Source organism: Pinus tabuliformis, chromosome 7 (genome assembly GCF_031772625.1).
Source record: "Pinus tabuliformis cultivar Carrire ecotype Pingquan chromosome 7, CPIR1, whole genome shotgun sequence".
NCBI classification, from domain to species: Eukaryota; Viridiplantae; Streptophyta; class Pinopsida; order Pinales; family Pinaceae; genus Pinus; species Pinus tabuliformis.
Genome location: NC_142293.1, coordinates 1,545,519,670 through 1,545,540,582, shown reverse-complemented (window position 1 = coordinate 1,545,540,582; position 20,913 = coordinate 1,545,519,670). Strand labels below are relative to the sequence as shown.

Here is a 20,913-nt window from a genome sequence, read left to right as displayed (position 1 = left end):
ACAAACCAAGCCCACTCTTTCCACCGAATCCCCCCACTAATCCATGCCCAAAAGTGTCCATGATAAGTAAACAAAAATACCCAACTACACAATGAAAAGCCATACCTTCAGGGTTGGAAGGCCCACCTTCAAACATATGATCATAACAGATGGGCGAAGGAGCATATGACTAGCTCAGGTGACAGAGATAGTGGCACATCAAGATATCTGGTGGCTGTAAGGGGCTGCTCGCTGTCGGTTGAGGACCATCTAAGAGAAAAAAAAATTCTCCTATGGATACTACCCACAGGTGGTGGGTAAAAGAGTTCATTGACAAGGTCTTAGGTGAGTCCTACTGTTAATCGAGCCTATCTATTTCTCTCATTCTAGATCAAGTGTCTTGAGTCGCGGAATTTGGTTAAGACTAAGAGTTTTAGTCTATGTGTATTTTCCCCTTCTAAGGGTTGAATTTGTAATATCTTGATGTAAACGTGTTATCTAGGAATATTTTTGATGAATGGTTCCTCATAATTAGAACCCCATTACCAAAAAAAAAAAATTAGATACACTTAGAGGGTGGAAAAACATTCAATCCCCTCTTGAGTCTATTAATTTTAATTCTGACAAAAATTAAAATAAAAATTAGCCAGAAATTGTCAAAAAATAAAATGAAGGGAAAATTGATTACCCTCCAAGTGAAAAAAAATCATCAAAAATTATTTGAGGCTATTTTCAAAGGAAAATATGCAAGTCAAAAATAAAAAGCCTCATTTCCAAGGCAGAAGGACCCAGTCCAGAAATTAGTTGGGCAAGATAAGATTATTTTCCAGTAAATTGAATTTTTTGGGCCAAGAAGTGAATTATTTTGCATAAGTAATATAATTATATTTTTTGCTCCAGTGGTCCAAAAGTCAAATTTTGACCCAACACAGTGAACAAGGAAGATCGAATTTTTTTAGAGATTTGTGCCAGCTAATTAAGGGATGAATTTTTTCCACATGGATCAATGGTTATTTCCACTTGGAGGGGTTAATCCCTCTCATTTTCTACATAAGGAAGCTTTCAAGCTCTTCACTGTAACTTCATCTGACGAAAGATTTTTGTACTAAGCTAAGCTCTGCTGGAATACTTTTAATAAAAGTCTTCAGGGTTTCAATTCAAGGTGTCTCTCTCTTGATGATTCATGGTATGATCTTGCTTTAGGTCCTGGGCTAGAGTAAACATAATGAAGCTGGTAGATCTAGCAAGCATATCTAGATCTCTAGTCTATTTGTGTGAATCGAACCCCTCTGGAACTAATAATTTGTCTTTTGTGTAGAGATCTTCACGTATTTAGCCCTTGGGCATTGCCCAAATACATGGACTTTGAGGTGACCACATCTTGTTTGAACTCTAAGCTTATCTAACGATTTTATGGTGCAAGGTCTTGGCTAGTGCATTAAAATAAAATAAAAATCTCTTATTTATTTCCAAAATCTACTTGGGCTTTAAATGATTCATTTGCTAATTAGAGCTAATATTTCTCTTGTAGATATTGTAAATTATTTTCTAAACCTTGTATATTATTTTTCTCATCTTGTGAATAATATTTTGGGGTTTTTATGTTAGAATTTTCTAGACCATGTGGTTTGGCTCTATTTATTTGACTTACAGGTGCCAAAGGATCAAATTTTCAAAGGGAACTTCAAGAGTTAAGGGCCTAAATCTCACCTAGTCTAGATGGTTAAGGTTTGAGAGGGTATTCAGCATTTGAAGGGGTCACCTAGCCTAGAGAAGGAGGTTGTTCAACCAAGGAGGGTTGATTTGGGGACTGGAGACCCTAAGCTACAAAACCCAAGTGCCATAAAGTCAACTCCTAGCCTCTAAGAGGGAGCCGCTAGCCTAAAAGGGCCTATTTGCTGTAGAATCTGGTTTTTTTTACAAGTATTTCTAATCTTAAAGCTTTGCAAGTCAATTTTGTGGCTCTGATCTGAATTTTTGTGGCTCAAAACCACTCATTTGCTTCATCAAGGGCAGTCGCAAGGAATTGGAGGCCGCTTTGGCCTAGTCGCTCGCTTTTCTAGCAGCGGTTGGAGGCTTGCTACTCGCATTGGATCTGATTTATTTCCCATCTAACCTTGTTTTGCAGGCCTAATACAAGGGTTTTGAGGAATTTCCATCATTAAATTGCCATTGTATTTTTTATCTCAGTTGGGCTTGAAAATTTGTGAATTTGTGGACTAATCTTGGTTTTGCAGGCTCATTATCCATTGAATAAGGGTTTCAAGGGCTTAAAGTTCATTTGTTTAATCATCCAAGACCTTTGAGGTCTATCTGTTAGCCTTAAAGCCACTTCTAGGCCTGGCCGCAAACACTAGAAGCCCTAAAAGCCCTAGCTTCATGCTCTAAGTGGGATAATCCATCATCAATCTTGCTTCCCCACTAATATATTTGAGTTGCAAGACTTTTCGAAGGCCAATCTCCAAGTTGTGAAAGCTACACATCAAGTTTTGGGGCTTGCACTTGCCATATTTGCTCAACTATCATAGTCGCAAGCCTAGAAGGCCTAGATTTGCCCTAGTCATGGGGTTTTGAGAGCATTCCTTTGGTTTTCAGTCTAATCATTGGTGGTTGCAGGGGTTGGAAGTCTTACATCGCTCTTTCAAGGTCAAAATTAGCCTCTTTTGTGCCCCAACAAGACAAATTTGCCATTGAAGCTAAGCCGCTAGGCCTAAAGGGTTTGATCCTCTCTCCTTTCCTCTCTTTTGTTGACTGTCATAAATAACCAGATCTGAAGACTAATCTAAACAGTGGCATAATCAAGTATTAAACACCTCCAAATAAGCCTAATAACTCTAAGAAGTAACACACATCAACTAAAGGCTTAAATAGCTTGTTTTTGTAAGCTTCTCATTCAAGTTTTGGGATTGATTTCATGGTGAAAGCAATCTGATCTAATTTGTTTAAATCTAAGTAATAGCATTGTGAAGAATCATTGGTGAGCTAATTGTACGAGTCTTGCATCTTGAGGATAGCTAGTTAGTTCATTAACTTGTCTCTTGCATTCTTGCATTTTCATTGTTAAGATAGTACCATTGCCTCTTTGCATTTTGCATCATTGCATGAGCATCTCATTGGTAGTTGAATGCATTTGTTAGTCTTCTCTTGCATTGCATAGCACTATTAGCAATCTCATCACTCTTTGTGCTTAATTGGTTTTGGTTACATTTGTGCTTAAGAAGAAATTGCAATCGGTTCATCATCTAAGTGATAAGTAGATATTGTCTCAACATTGTGCTCTAAAGTTGCTCTTGTTTCTAATTGTAGATGAGAAATTAAATGAGATCTAATTGACACATTAACAAGCTCTAATAAGCATCTTGGATAATTGGAATTGCTAATCTTGTTTCATTGGGATAATCTCTTCTCTAAAATGCTTCATTAATTGCTCTTGTCATCTTGTGTTAAGAAATATCATTTTGAGCATCTTGTTTTGAGTAATCTAATCTTGTTGAAGCATTTAATATATTTATAATCTCATTGAAGCAATCACTCATATCTGCACCTTCATTCTAGGTTAGAAGTGCATTTCTAAAATATACCTCCAAGCATAAGCTTGGTTGTAAGAAAGATAGGACCACCTTCCCCACACAATTTGACAAGTCTAGATCCTCATTCGCAGTTAGCATAGGTGACCATGTAGTTCTCTTGTGGGCAATCCATTATAGGAACGAAGGCACCTAGGTGGTTAGAACCCCACGGGAGGTATCGTTAATGAAGCCTTAGCCTCCTTCCTTTGGGCTTCTCTCTACAACTTGCGTTCGAGACTAGTTTCAAAAGAATTGAGAGGAAGGATTCACCTAGATAGGGCATCTAATTAAAATTAACCAAGATCCTGCATCACACATTAGATCTAGGTCCTGCACTTCATTTAGGATAGAATTTGCATCTCGCAACAATTGTTCATCCGGTAACTTGGAATATTAATCTATATTGTGCAAGTAATTAATTTAAAGGCATTGGTCTCTCACTTATATCTTAAGGAATCTAATCTAATTGTGCTTAATAATCATACTTGTTATTCAATTTTAGACCAAGTTGCTAGGCCATTCAGTTGTGTCTCCTACACTTGTTGGTTCCCAACAAGTTTCTCATCTTCTCATCCGTAGGGACTACCCCCTTTAGCCTGCATTTAGGAGACAGCTTAAATGGAGAGGGCAGGGATCAAAGTGACAGCGCCTACCCTAAACGTTGTTGCAATTTTGTGTACAATTTGAGCGAAAACACAGACTATTGCATACATCAGGCTACCAACTGCACTCGCATATGGAACACAAGACATGTCCTCTTCCTCTTCCAGTGTCTTGGGACACTATTCAGCTGATAAATTTACACCTACAGGAATAGGAACCTTCACCAGTTTGTTATCTTGCATATTTAACCTCTGCAATATTGTCTCGACATACTTCCTCTGGTTTAACCAGAGCTTCCTCTTTGCCCGATCTCATTTAATTTCCATGCCCAAAATATAGTTTGCAAAACCAAGATCCTTCATGTCAAATTTAGAGGACAATTGAGTCTTCAAATCTTGGATAATTTCTTTGTCATTTCCAAAAAGCAACATATCATCCACATACAAGACCAGATAAATAACACGGTCACCAATCATTTTAAAATACACACAGTGATCCGCTTTGCTCCTTGTGAAGCCAAGTCCCCATATATATGTATCAAATTTTTAATGCCACATCCTTGGTGACTATTTCAACCCATAAATAGAATTTTTAACATGCATACTAGTTTTTTCTTAACCTTCACCACAAAGCCTTATGGTTGCTTCATGTAGATCTCTTCTTCCAGATCCCTGTGAAAAAAGGTTGTCTTCACATCCATCTGTTCTACCTTAAAATCAAAAGCAGCAACAACATATAAAAGTAACCTAATAGAAGTTAACTTGGCAACAAGAGAAAAAATATCACCAAAATCAATTCCCCGTACCTAGAAATAACTTTTTGCTACCAACCGAGCTTTGTATTTCTCCACCTTGCCTTCTACATTCATCTTCTTCTTAAACACCCATTTGCTGCCAATGGGTTTCCTTCCAGTCGGCAACTCCACCAAATCCCAAGTCTTTTTTTACTAAAGATGCCATTTCTTCAACCATGGTCTCCTTCCAGAGTTTTCCATCATCTAAATCCATTGACTCCTTGACAATTTTGGGATCATCATCAGTAATAGATAAAGAAAAAATTGAACAGAAAGTAGATGGACTGTACCTCTCTGGTTGCCTTCTCTCTTGAACTGATCTCCTCAAAACTGGAGTGTGTTGCTCTTCCTCTTCTAATTCTTATTTTGTTATAGAATCTGATTCTTCCTCCTTCAGTTCAAACTCTATCTTCTCTGGTTACTTTTTCTTTGGTATGACTTCATGTTTAATAACATCTTTCATCTCTCTAAACACCACATCTCGACTATACACAACCTTCCTTGTTTCTGGGTTCCAAAGCTTATAACATTTTAAACCATCCTTATACCCAATAAAGATGCACCTTTTAGATTTACTATCCAACTTGGTTCTTTTCTCCTTTGGAACATGTACATATGCATCACAGCCAAATACCCAGTTATGAGAGAGAGGGTTTCTTAACAATCCATACCTCATGTGGAGTCTTATCCTCCAACGCTGATGAAGGTGATTTGTTAAACTGATAACATACAGTATCCACTGCCTCCGCCCAAACCTAGCACCACTGAGCATGCTTCTTGCCTTTTCAACATCTTGTTTATTCTTTCTGAAACTCAATTTTGTTGAGGTGTGGATGGAGTTGTCTTTTGTCGTGCTATACCACACTTCTTACAGAGCTCTTTGAATTCCCTCTTACAGAACTCTCCACCATTATCTGCCCTCAACACCGTAATCTTCTTCTCTATCTAATTTTCGACCAACGCCTTATATTTTTTAAACTTGTCAAAGACTTCAGATTTCTTCCTGAGGAAATATATCCATGTATTCCTTGAGAACCCATCTATAAATGAGACATAGTGCACAGACTTACCCAGTGATGGAACCGACACAAGTCCAAACACATCATTGCGCCCAAGCTCTAATATCCCTTTCACCCTCTTAACACCAGAGGGGAAACTCACCCAATTTTGCTTCCCATATACACAATATTCACATAAATCAAAATCCAAAAAGCAATTAGACATGCCTTCTACCATACCATTACCATGCAGTATTCCAAGGCCCTTCTCTCCAATATGTCCAAGTCTTTGACGCCACAACATAGTCTTTTCTCCAAAGACCACTAAATTTTCTGCTCCACTTTTAGGAACCATAGAACTATTGCACCCATCAATAACAGTGCTACCCAGAAGCTTGTACAGAGTTCCAATCTGAACTCCCTGCAGCGATACTAATGCTCCCCAAACCATCTTGCAGATATCTTTCTCGAACACTGTTTTTACACCTGCAACATCCATCTTGCTTACAGAAATTAAATTTTTGGCCAATACAGGAATGTGCAAAACACCAAGAAGTGTTCTAATCCTTCCACCTCGTAACTTCAGCTTGACTTTTCCGCGCCCTATGATTCTAGCCTTCATGTCATTCCCCAGGAAGACATCACCACCATCATATTTCTCGTACTAGCAAATAACTCCCTATGGGGAGTGAAGTGAAAGGATGCACCTGAGTCAATCAACCATGCCTCATGATCTACGCATGTACTTGAAGAATAAGCCAAGTACACATCCCTACCTTCATCTGAGGTGGTTTTCGCCTCTGCAAAAGGAGCATCATCATATCCCTTTCCTTTCATCTAAAATCATTTTTGTAGTACCCTTCTTTTCCACATTTCCAGGATACCTTTACAAGTTTTCTTGAAGATTTAGATCTCCCTCTAGATTTAGATCTCCCACTTGAGGACTTATTTCTATTTCTATTTTAGGACCATCCTCTTACAGACAAGGCATCTCCATTCTGGCTCTCCATATTTTTTCGTCTCATCTCCTTCAACAACAAGGATGAGACTATTTCATCAAAGTTCAAGGTAGTTGTATTGCTACCTATAGAAACAACTAGACTATCCTACAAGTCTAGTAGAGAACACAACATACTAATGCACTTATCTTCATCTAAAATTTTAATATTAACAGATAACAACTGACTTACCACAGTATTAAAGTCGTTCAGATCCTCTGTCACTGACTCTCCATCATTCATCCTCAAGTTAAACAGCGTTTTCCGCGGGAACAGTTTGTTCACCAGAGACATAGATTGATATAAAGTCCCTAACTTGTCCCACAAATCCTTTGTTGTAGCCTCCCCTGATACATTCAACAATATTGAATCTGAGAGACACAATCGTATTGTGCTCTTCGCCTTCTGATCTAACTTTGCTTAGTCTTCTGCTAACATTCTTATTGGTGTCATACCTAGATCTACAACAATCCATTGATCTTTGTCCACCAATAGATCCTCCATCTTGAGCTTCCACAACTCAAAACTTTGTCCATTAAATTTCTTGATCTCTATCTTTCCACTATTCGCCATCTTCTTTCACCACAAGAATCAATCCCGGAAATCTCCCATTGTAACAAGGTCTACCACGGGCCCGAGAAAAACCACTCAGCAGCAAAGGCGTCCTCTTGAATTCGTAATAGCTCTAATACCAAATGTAGGTTTTAACCCTGTACAAAAATCACCTACAAACAAATTCTTAAAACAGAGAAAGAAAGAAAAACAAAAACCAAAAGAGATAAACAACAATAAAATAATAAAGGATAAAAAAAAACAAAACAAAACAAAAAAAAAATGGCGAGAACATAAAATATACACAGAGATTTTCTCCTAGAACCCAAATCAAGAAAACCATAATGATTTTTCATTATGTTTCTTTCAATGTTACAATACATTATATACATGTCAAAACATTCATAAACCCCAAACCATTAACCTTGGATTAGAACATCACTGTGGTGCCCTCGACCGGATCTACAAAAACCATGCACAAAACCATGGGTAGGTCAGTCCCCCATCCTTGGGTTCTCCCAACTATTATTGGGTCTGCATAAAATAAAACAACAAACAAATAAACAAAACAACAAAAAAGAATTAAACCAAAGATATAAAATTAAATAATAAAAAAAACAAAAACAAAAAATCCCAGGCTGCAAACCCCCCCGACAAGGGGGGCTGCGACCCCCCACCCCCCCACATTGTGCCTGGGGCTAGTTGTCGAAAGAATTAACACATACCCAACAAAAGATTCATGGCCCAAATCCTATCACAACTTGGCTCCAGTACATTTAGGAAGATGAAAGCTCAAAAAGAGGAGCCATGTAGCTACTTGAAGATCTCCATGAAGGACTAGTAGTTGATGTATTAATGAAGACACACTAGAAAGCTTCCCTATTGAAAGGAAGTAAAAGAATCTCCTCTATGCTTTAGAGGGAGTAAGAAGTCTCCTTAAATATTTGAGAAGGAGCAAGGATCCATTTCCCAATCAAGAGGGAATGAGGATCTCCTCTCTAGGTTGAGAGGGAGTGATGTTAAAGACATCATATTCTCCATGTGTCATGCACTAGACTAGGACTAACAGTCGTAAGTCTTAGTGAAGGCACTAGGAAGGAGAATGGAGGATTGGATAAGCATCTAAGACTAATACTCCTTGAGGATATAGAATCCAAGATAGGAAGTGGTCTTATTGACCGACACTCTTTGAGGATTGGACAAGTATCCAAGACAAGAGTGGTCGAAGAGGACCAATATTCTTTGAGGATTGGAAATCCAAGATAAGAATAGTCCTAAAAGGACATACCTAGTGAACATCCGGATGGAGTATGTACCTTGAGAGGTAGTGTGGTGTCTCACGTAAAGCCTCCTAGCATTATGCTCTGATATAAATAGAGCTTGTCAAGTTAAGGCCTTACTATGTTGACAATGTTGGTTATGATGTTGATGCTTAAAGATGGCTTACCAATCTGACTCTTCAGCTTGAGAAAATCCTTGACCCGGTGGTACAATTATGAATACCTCCCTTGTTAAGAGGGAGTGTTGGAAAATGTATCTAGTTTCGATCTTCATAATTGTCATTGTACTCATGTCATTATGTATATCTTATGTTACAAGCAAAAGAAGAAAGAAAAATATTAGTTTAACCTGGGATTCATGCTCTATTTGTATTAGTCATCTAGGTCAAGCATGCATTTCAAACTCCTAGTGTTTGTCTAGTCAAAAGAATATTTTTCTTGAGTCAAAAGAGTCTTTATCATTTGTATAAGACCCTATTAGGAAAGTTGTAACATGAAAAAGATATTTTTTTGAGTCTAGAAAGTCAAAATCAACCTCCAAGCACAAGTCAGCCCTACCAGCAACAAGTCAGCCTGGAGAGCGGTATTCAACCTCGTGAAAAGCATATATATAGAAGGAGATTCGACTCACTTGAACACATATATTCGATCTACAACAAGGAAGCAAGAAAAAGAATAGCGAAGAAATCTAGAAGCAAAGGAAAAAAGTCAAAGTAAAGGATGAAGACAAAATTTGATCTTTTCTACCACACGTTCAAAATTAGGGTTTCTACAATGTTGCAGGATGCCAAGAATTGCAGGTCTGAGTTGCAGAGGGACGAGAATTGCAAGTCCAAAGTTGCACGTCTGAAAAAGGAAGGCCGAAACTTTGCTTTGACTAGGAATCTTGAAGTTTGACTTTTATTGACCTTGTTGACTTGAACTTGTTCAAAGAAGAAATCTCTAGAGGGTTAACTTGGTGCTTGGAGGAGGTTTGACTTTGGTCTTTGGGTCTTGGTTTTCTCATTTGATCAGATTCTATAAGAAGAGAAGAGATTCTTTTGGGTTTTCCCCTTGGAGGGATTTTGCCCTGGCTTGGAGCCTATATTTTGTGTCCTTTGTCTTTTATGATCTTTATGGTTTATGCTCTTGATAATTATTTGATGAAGATAATTTAATAAAGAACACGAAGAAGCTAACTAAAGTTCACAAGTAATTATTAAGGATAAGGAACATTGTTTGATTAGCTTCCCTACTACATTCTCCAACACATTGAAGATATATTTGTGAATGTTAAAGACTTCTACTAGCTTGCAAGATCACTCCATTTGAAAAGCAACTTTGTCACTTGGAAGGAGGACATCTCAGGTTTGTTTCTTGCACATTCGCCTTTTTGGCTTGGAAAGTGCTCAATCTTTTGGCTTGTTTAGTTTTATGCTCCTTGACAAGGGTTTTAGTATTCTTTTCCACACCATTGTTGATCTTGTTGGTGAAAGTTATTCCTTTTAACGAAACCCTTCTTATAGGGTCTTGATTTTCATGACTGGTCATAACTAAACAAGGGATTACATGGTTTATACACCCTAGTCACTTATTCTAATCTAGAAGCCTTGAATAAGCAAATCTTAAAGGGGTATCTTACTTAACCCCATAAGTTCTAAGTGGAGACAAGGCACTAAGCTTTCTCCCAACACACAACCAAAAAAACCCTAAAATCCAAATCATTTTATTTCTTGTGTTGTAAAGGATATATATATAATTCCGACAAAAAATATGTATTCATTGTCTAGTGCAAAGTTAACAATTTATTTCATCTTTCTAGATAGTTTTGTCCAAGGGTTCATGCTTAATTGTTTAATTCTAACCATAATATGAAAAACCAACCACATACATTTATGCTTAAAGGTGTTATCTAACTTTTTCTGGGTTGATTTAAGGTATTTACTAATTTTGGAAATTAAATGAGAGCCAGAAAAATCAAAATTGGTGAAATCCTAAAAGCTAATGTTTGACCTTAAAAGATTCATTCTAACCCTACTCTAGCTTATATTCCATTTCTAGTTGTCTCTAAAGTTTATCTAACATAGTCTAATGGTGAAATTTATCTTTTAAGTGCTTCATTGTGTTTATATTTGAATTTGGAGATTTTTGGTGAAACCCTAGGGGGATTCAACACCTTCTCTTTTACAAGTTGTCTTTTTTTCATGATTATTATTCGTTAAGACTTGTAATTTGTCATTGTTGGGCTGTCTTTACATGTTGTTTTCATTGCCTGGAAACTGCAACCAAGGTTCATTGTTCTAAGTGCATTTAAGCACTCATGGGTTGCTTTTCCTCACCCAAAATCTGCATTTTCTTCATCACAAATCAGATTCTGGAATTTGTGGACAGTGTCAAGCTCGTCCTGTTTTCAGCATATACTCAACTGGTAACTCAAGCATAACTCTCATACTTGGTTTGTGCAATTGTATTTCACTCTTGCGCACTAAAAGGTACTTATTCTTGCGATTATTGGGTGAAATATAAGTGTTGATTTATATTCTTCTATAAAATATTATCATTTCAGATCTAGCACTTGTTAATTAGCTCCTAGTCTCATTATATTGTGATAATTTATGCTCTAGTTTCTCGTGGAATATTATAAAGACATCTTAATACTTGCTTGGCACTAGTCTATCTAACTATGTATTAAGGTGTGTGTCATTGAAGTGACTTGCATTGTGCATACAATGATCTACTCTACACGGTCATTTCCGAAGATTGGGATAACAACCCATGGCTTCATGGAGCCAGCCTAAAGTGAAGGGGAAACCGTGCTCATCCACCATGATGTTTCTCCCCTTGACTATGTTATTTGATATTGAGTATCCCATACTAGCATCAACAACGTGCCTTGTATGATGCTGGATGCAATACCTATAAGCTTTTCAAGGATGGCAAAGCATACGAACTTAAGTCCGCTACCACTGCAGCCCCCCTCTCTTATCTCTAGTAATGATCTTGTTCTCCACCAAGTTAGCTTGCACAAGTGAGTTTCTCTCTATGTTGTGCACCTTGACAAGCCTGATCACCCCTCTCCACTTCCCCCAATCTCCATGCAGCTCTTAAATGATGATTGTTCTACAATCTTGACCCCTCCACCTATCCCAAAGACAACGTTTTCTTACTCAAGTTCCAACTACACTTGTTCCCACCCCATTTGCTATTCCTTTCTCCCTCGTTTACCCAGAGCTCATCCTGCAATCCCCTTCAGCTCTCTTACCAACCACCCAGTATTCAGTTTCAGCACTGCCCAACTCTCAGCGTGATATGCCACAACAACGCCTGGCCTCTTTACCTGACAAGGGCAACAGCATCATTCCCAAAAATTCCAATGCCAAGAACCGACGCACCATCGACACTAAGATTCCCATTCAATTGGTTTTGGTAGACACCTACGGTGTTCACAATACCACATATAGCACAAAACTGCAATTTTTCTAGCAGCAGTTAATTCAGAACTTGTTCCTCGCTGTGTCCAAGAAACATCCAATCCAGGTCATGATGATCAGAATAGATGGTATATGCGCAGTGGTGCAATCTATGTTCCTTGTTTTGGTGGAACAACATATGAGGTGAAATCTCAATGTAGAACACCCCCGGGGACTGAACTACAACCCCTTATAATGATCTGGCTCCTAGCCACTTTGGGAGTCTTTAGCATAGATCACTCTTCCAGTGCACACATCAACCTGTTGAAGAATATGATACGCACATCTCTCCTTGGGCTTCTCCCATGCTTTTACTGCCAATCCAGACAGGTTTTTACTCTCGAAGTTTTCACCCCTGGTTACATCTATCACTATGGGCAGTATATAACACTGCCCTTGGCTACACCTTTTTCAGGCAATGAAAATCACCAGAGGTTTTTGATGGGCAGACTATATTGATAGCGACCCCAGAGGACACCCATGCTACAACAGTACTGACACTCTCAACCATGTAGGTTTAGTTGCTCCAACTCTTCTTGCAGATCAACACTAAGCAGTTATGGACTTCTGGAACTGTGTGCATATATCCCTGATTTTTTTTGCCCTATTCTTGGCAATCCTTGCACAATTTTCACACTACCTAAAGCCATTCCTAAACCAGGAGAAAAATGAGGATGCTTTCGAGTTAAACTGAGAGGATCTGATGTGCTGCAAGGGTGCCCATCCCCAGGAGCGAGTTCTCCACATCACACTGCCATAGTTGATTAAATAGGCTTAAATTGCATGCTAATCACCGTGAGACTCTCCTTCTTCTAAATTTTTGTACTTCCTTTATGAAGAACCAGGATACTAACAACAATTACAAATTCTGAAAGCTAACCTGTAGCTGTGGATCCTTCAAATTTGGTTTTTCCTACCCATAAATCACTATATATGAAGCCGCTCCATGGAAAAGCATCGAGACACATCACGCATGGAACTGAATAATCAATAATGTTTCCTCATTTGTTTGTTATGCTAGCAAACAGGTAATTGCAATAGCATTTCAAGTTTCCTAACTCATTCAGTAGCACAGGTGAATTATATTATTGAATGCTATGGTCGTTTTTATACCCTGCAGACTCAAATAATGGAACTTGTCAATGTTTCCAGGGATTAGCACCACATCAAGATTCAAAACTATTTCTGCTCTACCCATTCAAACGTGCAACTTCCCAAAACCAAGCAGCTCCACATCCATATGCCCAGTCCCACCACTCTCCTGTGCACACATTTGTCATGCCCTACTTTTAAATTCTGAGTGTTTACAGCCTGCTGTCTGGTTTTGGTCAATCAGACCAAAGGCAGGTGATTTTAATTTGTTTCTCTACTGATTAAAGCTGTGTCTGCTTGACAAGCAAAAGAAAAGAATAGGGAAGTTCTTTGATATCAAGAAATATATCGATCAGTTCAGTTGGAGACGCCTAGTGTTATTTCTGATTAATCTGAGATTCAACAAACTTATAACCGTGGAAAAATTGTCTGCATCTCTCCTTACCACAGGCCAGAAGCCCTCAAAAGAGTACACTTGGAGTCTTGTATTTTTAAGTTTTAACAGTACATCAAAGATACAAACCCCACTGCTTTACCTATAGAATTTAGCTGATTCGCCACAAAAGAAGAATCAACCTTAGTACAACAAGAGAAGTGTGGTTCACTCTACAGCCCTCACGATCACAATCCACCAATTCCTTGTGTGTGCATTATGGTAAATTGCATTTAGAGGGTGCGTGTAATAGTGAATTGAATTTAGATGATGCATTAGATGAACTGACCATAGACACTTGAGTCTTGGACAGACCCAGGTTTGGGTCTGATATGGACTTAGAGGCTAGGAAGCTCAGGATTCATCCTTGGGCCTTGCAACCTCAAACTCGAGGTCATATCAAACCCAGGTTTAGATGGGCATGAGCTAGTTACAACATCCTACAATGACCTGCAACTCCATTAAAGTAGCATCCAACGACACAACAATGGCATGAATGATGCATTAGCATACCAATTAAAATAATCATGCATTCATTCATGCAATGTGTCTTTGTCTTCTCTAAACCACATCCACGGCCCGTTGGCTTGGTTTAACTATGACATTAAATGAAGTGAACGTGGAAGCTGTTTACGCATTTCATTTCATAAATTTCTCCTGCTTCCCTAGACACCTGTGTTCTTGTATGCTTACTACCACGAGCATTGGAAGCTGTTTACGCATTTCATTTCGTAAATTCCTTCTGCTTCCCTAGACACCTATGTTCTTGTATGCTTAGTACCACGAGCATTTATTACGAGAAAGAAAACCCAATCTTTAACTAGGTGTATTACAGAGAACGTGCTGAAAATCTAATACACTCCCTCATGTCAGTCCCCTGATTAACATTTGCAACCACTAAATAGAAACCTAACATTACACTGCCATTACAATTGAAGTTCATTTTTTCTAAAACGGATTGGCAGTACCAATAAGATGAATTCTCAGAACATTGAAGTTAAAAAGTAAACACCGACAGAAGAAAGAATGATCGAAAGCTTACTCGGCCAGGTCGCCGAGCTGTCGCATGATCCCGACGATGCCGGCCATGGCGACCCCTTCCAGTAGCGTGTCCGGGTCATCCCTGGCAGCTGAAGTGTACAACTCCGGCTTGGCAAGACTGTATTCATTTCTTATCTCGTACCTTACCAACGGCATATTGATGATCAATTCTCTAACTGCAGTCCCGGCTTAAGCCGATTCGCAGCTCATTTCACTTGTCTCAGGTTAAATATGTCGGTGGAACCCATCCGAAGCTCAATCGCTGCCAAATTGTACCGTTCGGATGCTGAAAACCCCTGTGCAACAAAATAGGATGGTTCCGCGTTCGATTCTCCTGCGTTTAAGCCCGGGCAAGGTTGAAAAGAAGCACAAACTTCAGCGTCATGAACTTCCTGGGAAAGGAAAAGAAAGAGAAGGAATGTCGAGTATTTTCTGGGGAAGAACGCCAATATAGTGACAGAGTATGACAGAGCAAATGCGAACAAGACAGCCTTCGTCGTATATAATGCCAGGCGTGAATGTAAGGATCGATCGATTAAAGTGTGGACAATGCGACGCTTCAGCGCTGAGTGCTGAGTGCTTGATGGCAATTTATTATCGGTTAGTTGGTCTGTGAGATAGAGTGATGTGAAAACTAAGGACGGTGGTCGTCCGGTTGATCATTTATTTCCTTTCAATGACTGTTTTCCTTTTAGTTCTATGGAGAATAGAGAATGGCATCTGGTATTTATTATGGCACCGTACAGGATCCTAAAGTATCCGGTCAAAGTATTTATCCATAGCAGCTGTATGAATCAATTAATTTTGTATTAATGTGTTTTTTCACATAAAATTTTGGTGCAAATTTTAGATATGATAATAATTTTATAATGATTTGAGTTTTGTCTCTAATGAAACGATGCCTTTTAAAATTTTGTGCAATCTTGAATCAAATAAAACCATTATAAATAAATATTAAGTGTGCAATCTTGAATCAAATAAAATCATTACAAATAAATAAATATTTAACTTAATGAGAAATGTAATATTTGTATTATTTTATTTTAATTTAAAAATAAAATTGGTTATAAAATTTAAAAATAAAATAAAATATAAATTAATATTATTGGAAAATGGTTTTTTTTTAAATAAAAAGATATTTTTAAATTTTATTTTAAAGTGGTTGTGTTTTTAATTTTATATTTTATTTTCTAGTGAGAGTTAGTCTAAGTGATTGGGATTAATAGTGGTGATGTCATAAGCTTGAGTTTGAAGTTTCGCTAATTTATTGGATATGATTCACAAACTATTATGTTTGGCGAAGGAGTTCTAATGGCAGTAATATGATGCAATCTTTGGTGGTGTGAATGATAGTGTGTGAGCTTGAGCTTGAAGCTTCACTAATTTGCTCGATATGATTCACAAACTATTATGTATGGCTAAGAAGTTATAATGGCAGTAATATGATGCAATCTTTGGCAGTGTGAATGATAATGTGTTATAATCATCGATTCCCCCTTGTACCTTAAGAAAACACTTGCATTTTACTTAGAATCTTGTGAACATTTATTAGTTTTGTTGTCAATAGAAACAAATTTATATTATAAATTAAAAATATTTACATTAATTATAAACATCGATAAAGTATAGACAAGAAAAAACTTGACCTTAACTATCAAAAAAAATCTTTGTAAATCACACAAATAATTTGGATTTCTTGTGTAGTTTCAACATATACATAGATGACCAACATAACATTTGAAATATAGTAAATTGTCGAATAATAGATAGTCATACAAACTTTAGACAATTTATAGCTAAACATAGTAGAAGATAAACAAAATGAAGAAGGACTAACTAGCCTTGAGTAAACCCTTATGATGAATAATAATCTCCTTCACAATAGTCATCCCAATGGCAAGCACACTCCTCATCTAAAGTTCAATAGACCTAATGATGTCTTTACAAAGTGCCACTACAAAGTCTTCGGTAATAGGCTTGAGGGTTAGCATGAAGAAGTTTAGCATGTCATAACAAGGTCTTTTTGTTTCTTTTATGCATCAATTCCAACAACCACAATGTCCCTAGTGTGTTAATGCATTGGCAATAAATTTGAAGAGAGTATTCCTTCCAATTTCGTGTTTAGAGTCCCTAAGGTAATCCTTAACTAGGGTGCACAAAGGTAATCTGTCAACTCGACTAACCTCTCTCTTCTTCAATCTAGCCTCTTGTACCACCTTTTAGGCAATTCCAGAATGCCTACATGAAAGGGTAGAGTACAAGTCAACATTCATCATCATGAACTTGGAGGGAATACCCTCATTATAGACTAAGCACTAACCCTAGTAGTAATTTTCTTTCTCATGATACAAGTTGAGCCTACAAAAACTAGTCACAGTATCTCCCTTATGCATATTTTCCTTATGTAGCCACATTGCTTCTTGATAGTCTTTTAAAACTTTATGGGGGTGGGCTTCTACAATCACTTATGGGGAGACTTATCTTTGCTCAAGTGATTATTGATCTCCCAAAGGAGAATTGGAATGACATCATCAAACTTCCTCCAATGTTTGATGACCAAGTAGGATGTTTTGGTGGGAAAGGGAACTAATGGTTTCCTATAGTGCAATCAAGGCTTCATGTTGAATATAATACAATACTTAGAGGAGTAAACTTCTCATTAAAATATAAGTCCCTTGGATGCTCAAAATGGATGAGAGGTACCTTGCCATGTCTTGCAATAATCCTGACATATATTATCCATCTTAAATCTGAGAAAGAAATAATCTTTGTACAAGACTAAAATATTGTCTAAAGTAATATTATTATTATACTTCTCTTCATATCATGAAGAATTATCTCATCACTCTATGTTACATTAAGGATTAGTGATTTCATAACATCTTCTTTCATTATGGATAACTAAAGGTTCATTTTACCAATGAAAATAGAAGTTGAATATCACATCTCTCATTATCAATGTATATGTAAGATATGTAACAAGAAATTTGAACGTGAAGAGTACTTTCTTTTGTCTTTTTCAACCCATAAAGAGATTCGTGATAATATTAAAATTTCCACATTTTGTGATCACATATTTATTACGAAGTTTGAGTTGTATGTTGTCATTTTCATTAAAAAAATGTACCATATCTCAAAAGAAGTTGCTACATACCTCCAAATCCAATGCCACCCAAAACTTCTTGTCTCATTATCCCATCAATTAGGAAAATAGCGAGAGACAAATGGTTTTTTCCGAAGTCGAAAACAAAATTTGGTGTTAAGTCACTTCTACATTTCAAATATAAGTTATGCTTAAATATAAATTCACTATATTACATTATTCATTTTTTATCAATGTTAAAAGGGTTGTTATTTCCATCTCCAAATAGAGATATAATTGAGTTTAGTCATATATGTTTATCTCTCATCTCTTCGTATTATTCTAATTCTTTTTGCAATAAAGTTTTAACATACATACTTCTTCCTTTTCATGTTGGTTTTAGATGCTATATTTTTTCCAAGGAAAAATTCATAGAAAACACCAAGAAACGCTTCCCCACATTTGTGGATAGAAATCATAGTAAACATGTCAGTGTAGACTAGTGCACCTGACCCAAAGAGATTTGAGTTGGGCACATATGACTTTAAACATATATATATCAAGGAACATCTCAAGGGAATCCCCCTCTTCCCCAGAATATCTGAATGAAATGTAACTCAACCACCAATTGCTAGTGCAATTGCTAACCATAAGGGATTTGATCGCATTTAAACGTATCACATGTGGCCTCTTCATAAAAAACATGCCTCAAATTAAAAACCCTTAAGATGCACATGCACAAATAACACCTACACATTTCTCTCCAACTTCCACTATTACTAATAAACCATAACAATGTATTTAAAAAAAATAAAAAATAAAACATTTCTTCAAAAATTTTAATATATCTCTGCTCACATTTTTAAAATGCCAACTTAAAATATACTAACTTTCATTTAATATATATATAAATAAATAAAATAAATATATATATATAACATTAAACAAGAAGTTTTGAATTTTACTATTACAATCAACCTTGTCAGTGAAAGGTCTATTTTAAGTGCCCCTTATCAAAGGGCATGGACTAAAGGGCACATACTAACAATATGAGAGCAACAACATGACTCCACTTTTAGGTTTAGAAATGATTGGTGAAATCATTTCTAGGTCGACCTTATGGGGAGGCGAGCCCACTTACCCTCCTTGTGTCTCTCTTTGTCTAAAAGATTTGCCTTCCTAGTATATTTCATTGATATTTCATTGAGTGGTTGTTGAAAGGTAATTCCAAAATTATAATATGTGGGGGCTTCTCATTTATTTTTGTGTATTTTAAAACTTTCCAAAAAGTAATTATGTCATCTTTGTAATCATTCTGATTTGAATTTGGTTGTAGTACAGGTGGGTTTACAACTAAATGATGGGTTTGAGAAGAAATTTAAATATTTTAAAAAAAAAATAATAATTTATATTTAAATAATAATAATAATATACAGTTGGATGAATGAAGTTTAGTGAAAACCATCGAAAAAGAAAAAGTATACGCTAAGATTATAATTTAAAGTGGCTTAAACGATATTTTTAATCATCAGAGATTAATATTATTATAATATGTGAGTAATATATAAGCTAACCCCTTCACATAATTAAAATAAATAAATAAAAAGATCAGCCAACCCATTAAACATATGACGTCATCAATAGTTTTAATGCTTACCTTCTACGGAAAAACATTAACATGAGTAATCAACTATAGATGACGAGAAATATTTCCTTTTCATAGGTAATGATGGCACCAGTCTTTGTCATGTTTAGATTTGATGCTTTAAATTGAATTCAAATATAAATAGTTTATATTTATCGGGTAATATAGGTAAATATATTAATAATTAGTATTAGAAGGTTTATTATTTTTTCATTATTATTTTGATTATTATTAAGGTAGTAAAGGTGTTTTTTCTTTTTTTTATTCAAATTAAATTAAATATGTTAAACAATGAAAATGAAATATGTTTATTTTATTTTCATTTTAATTTTAAAATATGGAAATGCATTTATGTTTGATAAGTGTTTTTTCATTTTAATTTTAAAATATGGAAATGCATTTATGTTTGATAAGTGTTTTATACCATTATGTTGTAATTTATTATTTTATGTGTTATTTATTATTATTATTATTATTTATTATTTATTGTTATTGTTATTATGGTGGATGTTTTTTAATTTTTATATTTAAGAAGTTAAGTTTTATATATATATATATTTAAAGGTGGTAAAATCTATCAAACTCAGTTGTCAAAAACCAATAGTGAGGACAGCGATCTCTGGCTGTTATCCGCGAATGTCGGTTGACGCATCACTGTTATCAAGGAAAACCACGCCACCTAGAATAACCCGCTGGTGGTCCATAAGGGAGCAGGTTTTCACTCCTGCGAGATGTTTCTGGGTCTTGGGTCGTTAACCTGTTTCCTTATGTCTGAGGAAGACGAGCTCTTAGCCAAGCAGACGAGCTCTTTTAATATTATGTTATGTTATATTTGTTTTATTTCTAATGTACTTTGTTTTTTAAATGTACAACATATAAAAAAAATTTATTTTTTTATTTAGTTTTTTAAAATAAAAATAATAAATCATATATCTAACAATTTTATTAAGTGAATTTATAATAAAAGATTTAATTTGTTAATCAAGAGTGGTGGTGTTATTTCCTTCAAACATACAAATTTCCACAAAATATGTGGTATGTTTTACATTTTGAAAGAGTGGGTAGCTTTATGGCCATGTAAGTCGGTATGGTGTGGTGATGAACATGGATCTTAGTCCTAAAGACAACAATTTTAATTTAGTGTTGAATGTGTGATATTAATTAACAATTTTAATTTAGTGTTGAATGTGTGATATTAATTATTTATGGTTTTGCCTTGAATATTTGAAGATGGACACTTTAAAATTTGTGATAAATAAAAAAATCCAAGAAAAAAAGAAATAAGTTGGTTTTAAAACTAATATTTGGATAACTAATCATATATTGTATAATGTTATTTTCATCTTTGTTTTATTAGTGAAAGCAAGATGATGATGTTACCTCCCATTGGAATTCAAGT

General features: G+C 36.1%; 1 protein-coding gene across 3 annotated transcripts in view; it reads right to left on the bottom strand.

Annotated features, from left to right (window-relative positions):
* Positions 1–15,411, bottom strand: part of LOC149253782 (uncharacterized) — a 144,769-nt gene extending 129,358 nt beyond the window's left edge. For 2 of the 3 annotated variants that reach the window (XM_089460024.1, XM_089460026.1), the window contains exon 1: positions 14,789–15,411. In XM_089460024.1, the coding sequence (XP_089316150.1) occupies positions 14,789–14,915 (127 nt within the window). In that variant the 5' untranslated portion in view covers positions 14,916–15,411. The remainder of the gene's footprint in view (positions 1–14,788) is intronic. The other variant, XM_089460025.1, reaches the window with a different exon arrangement.
* Between the last annotated feature and the right edge of the window lie 5,502 nt (positions 15,412–20,913).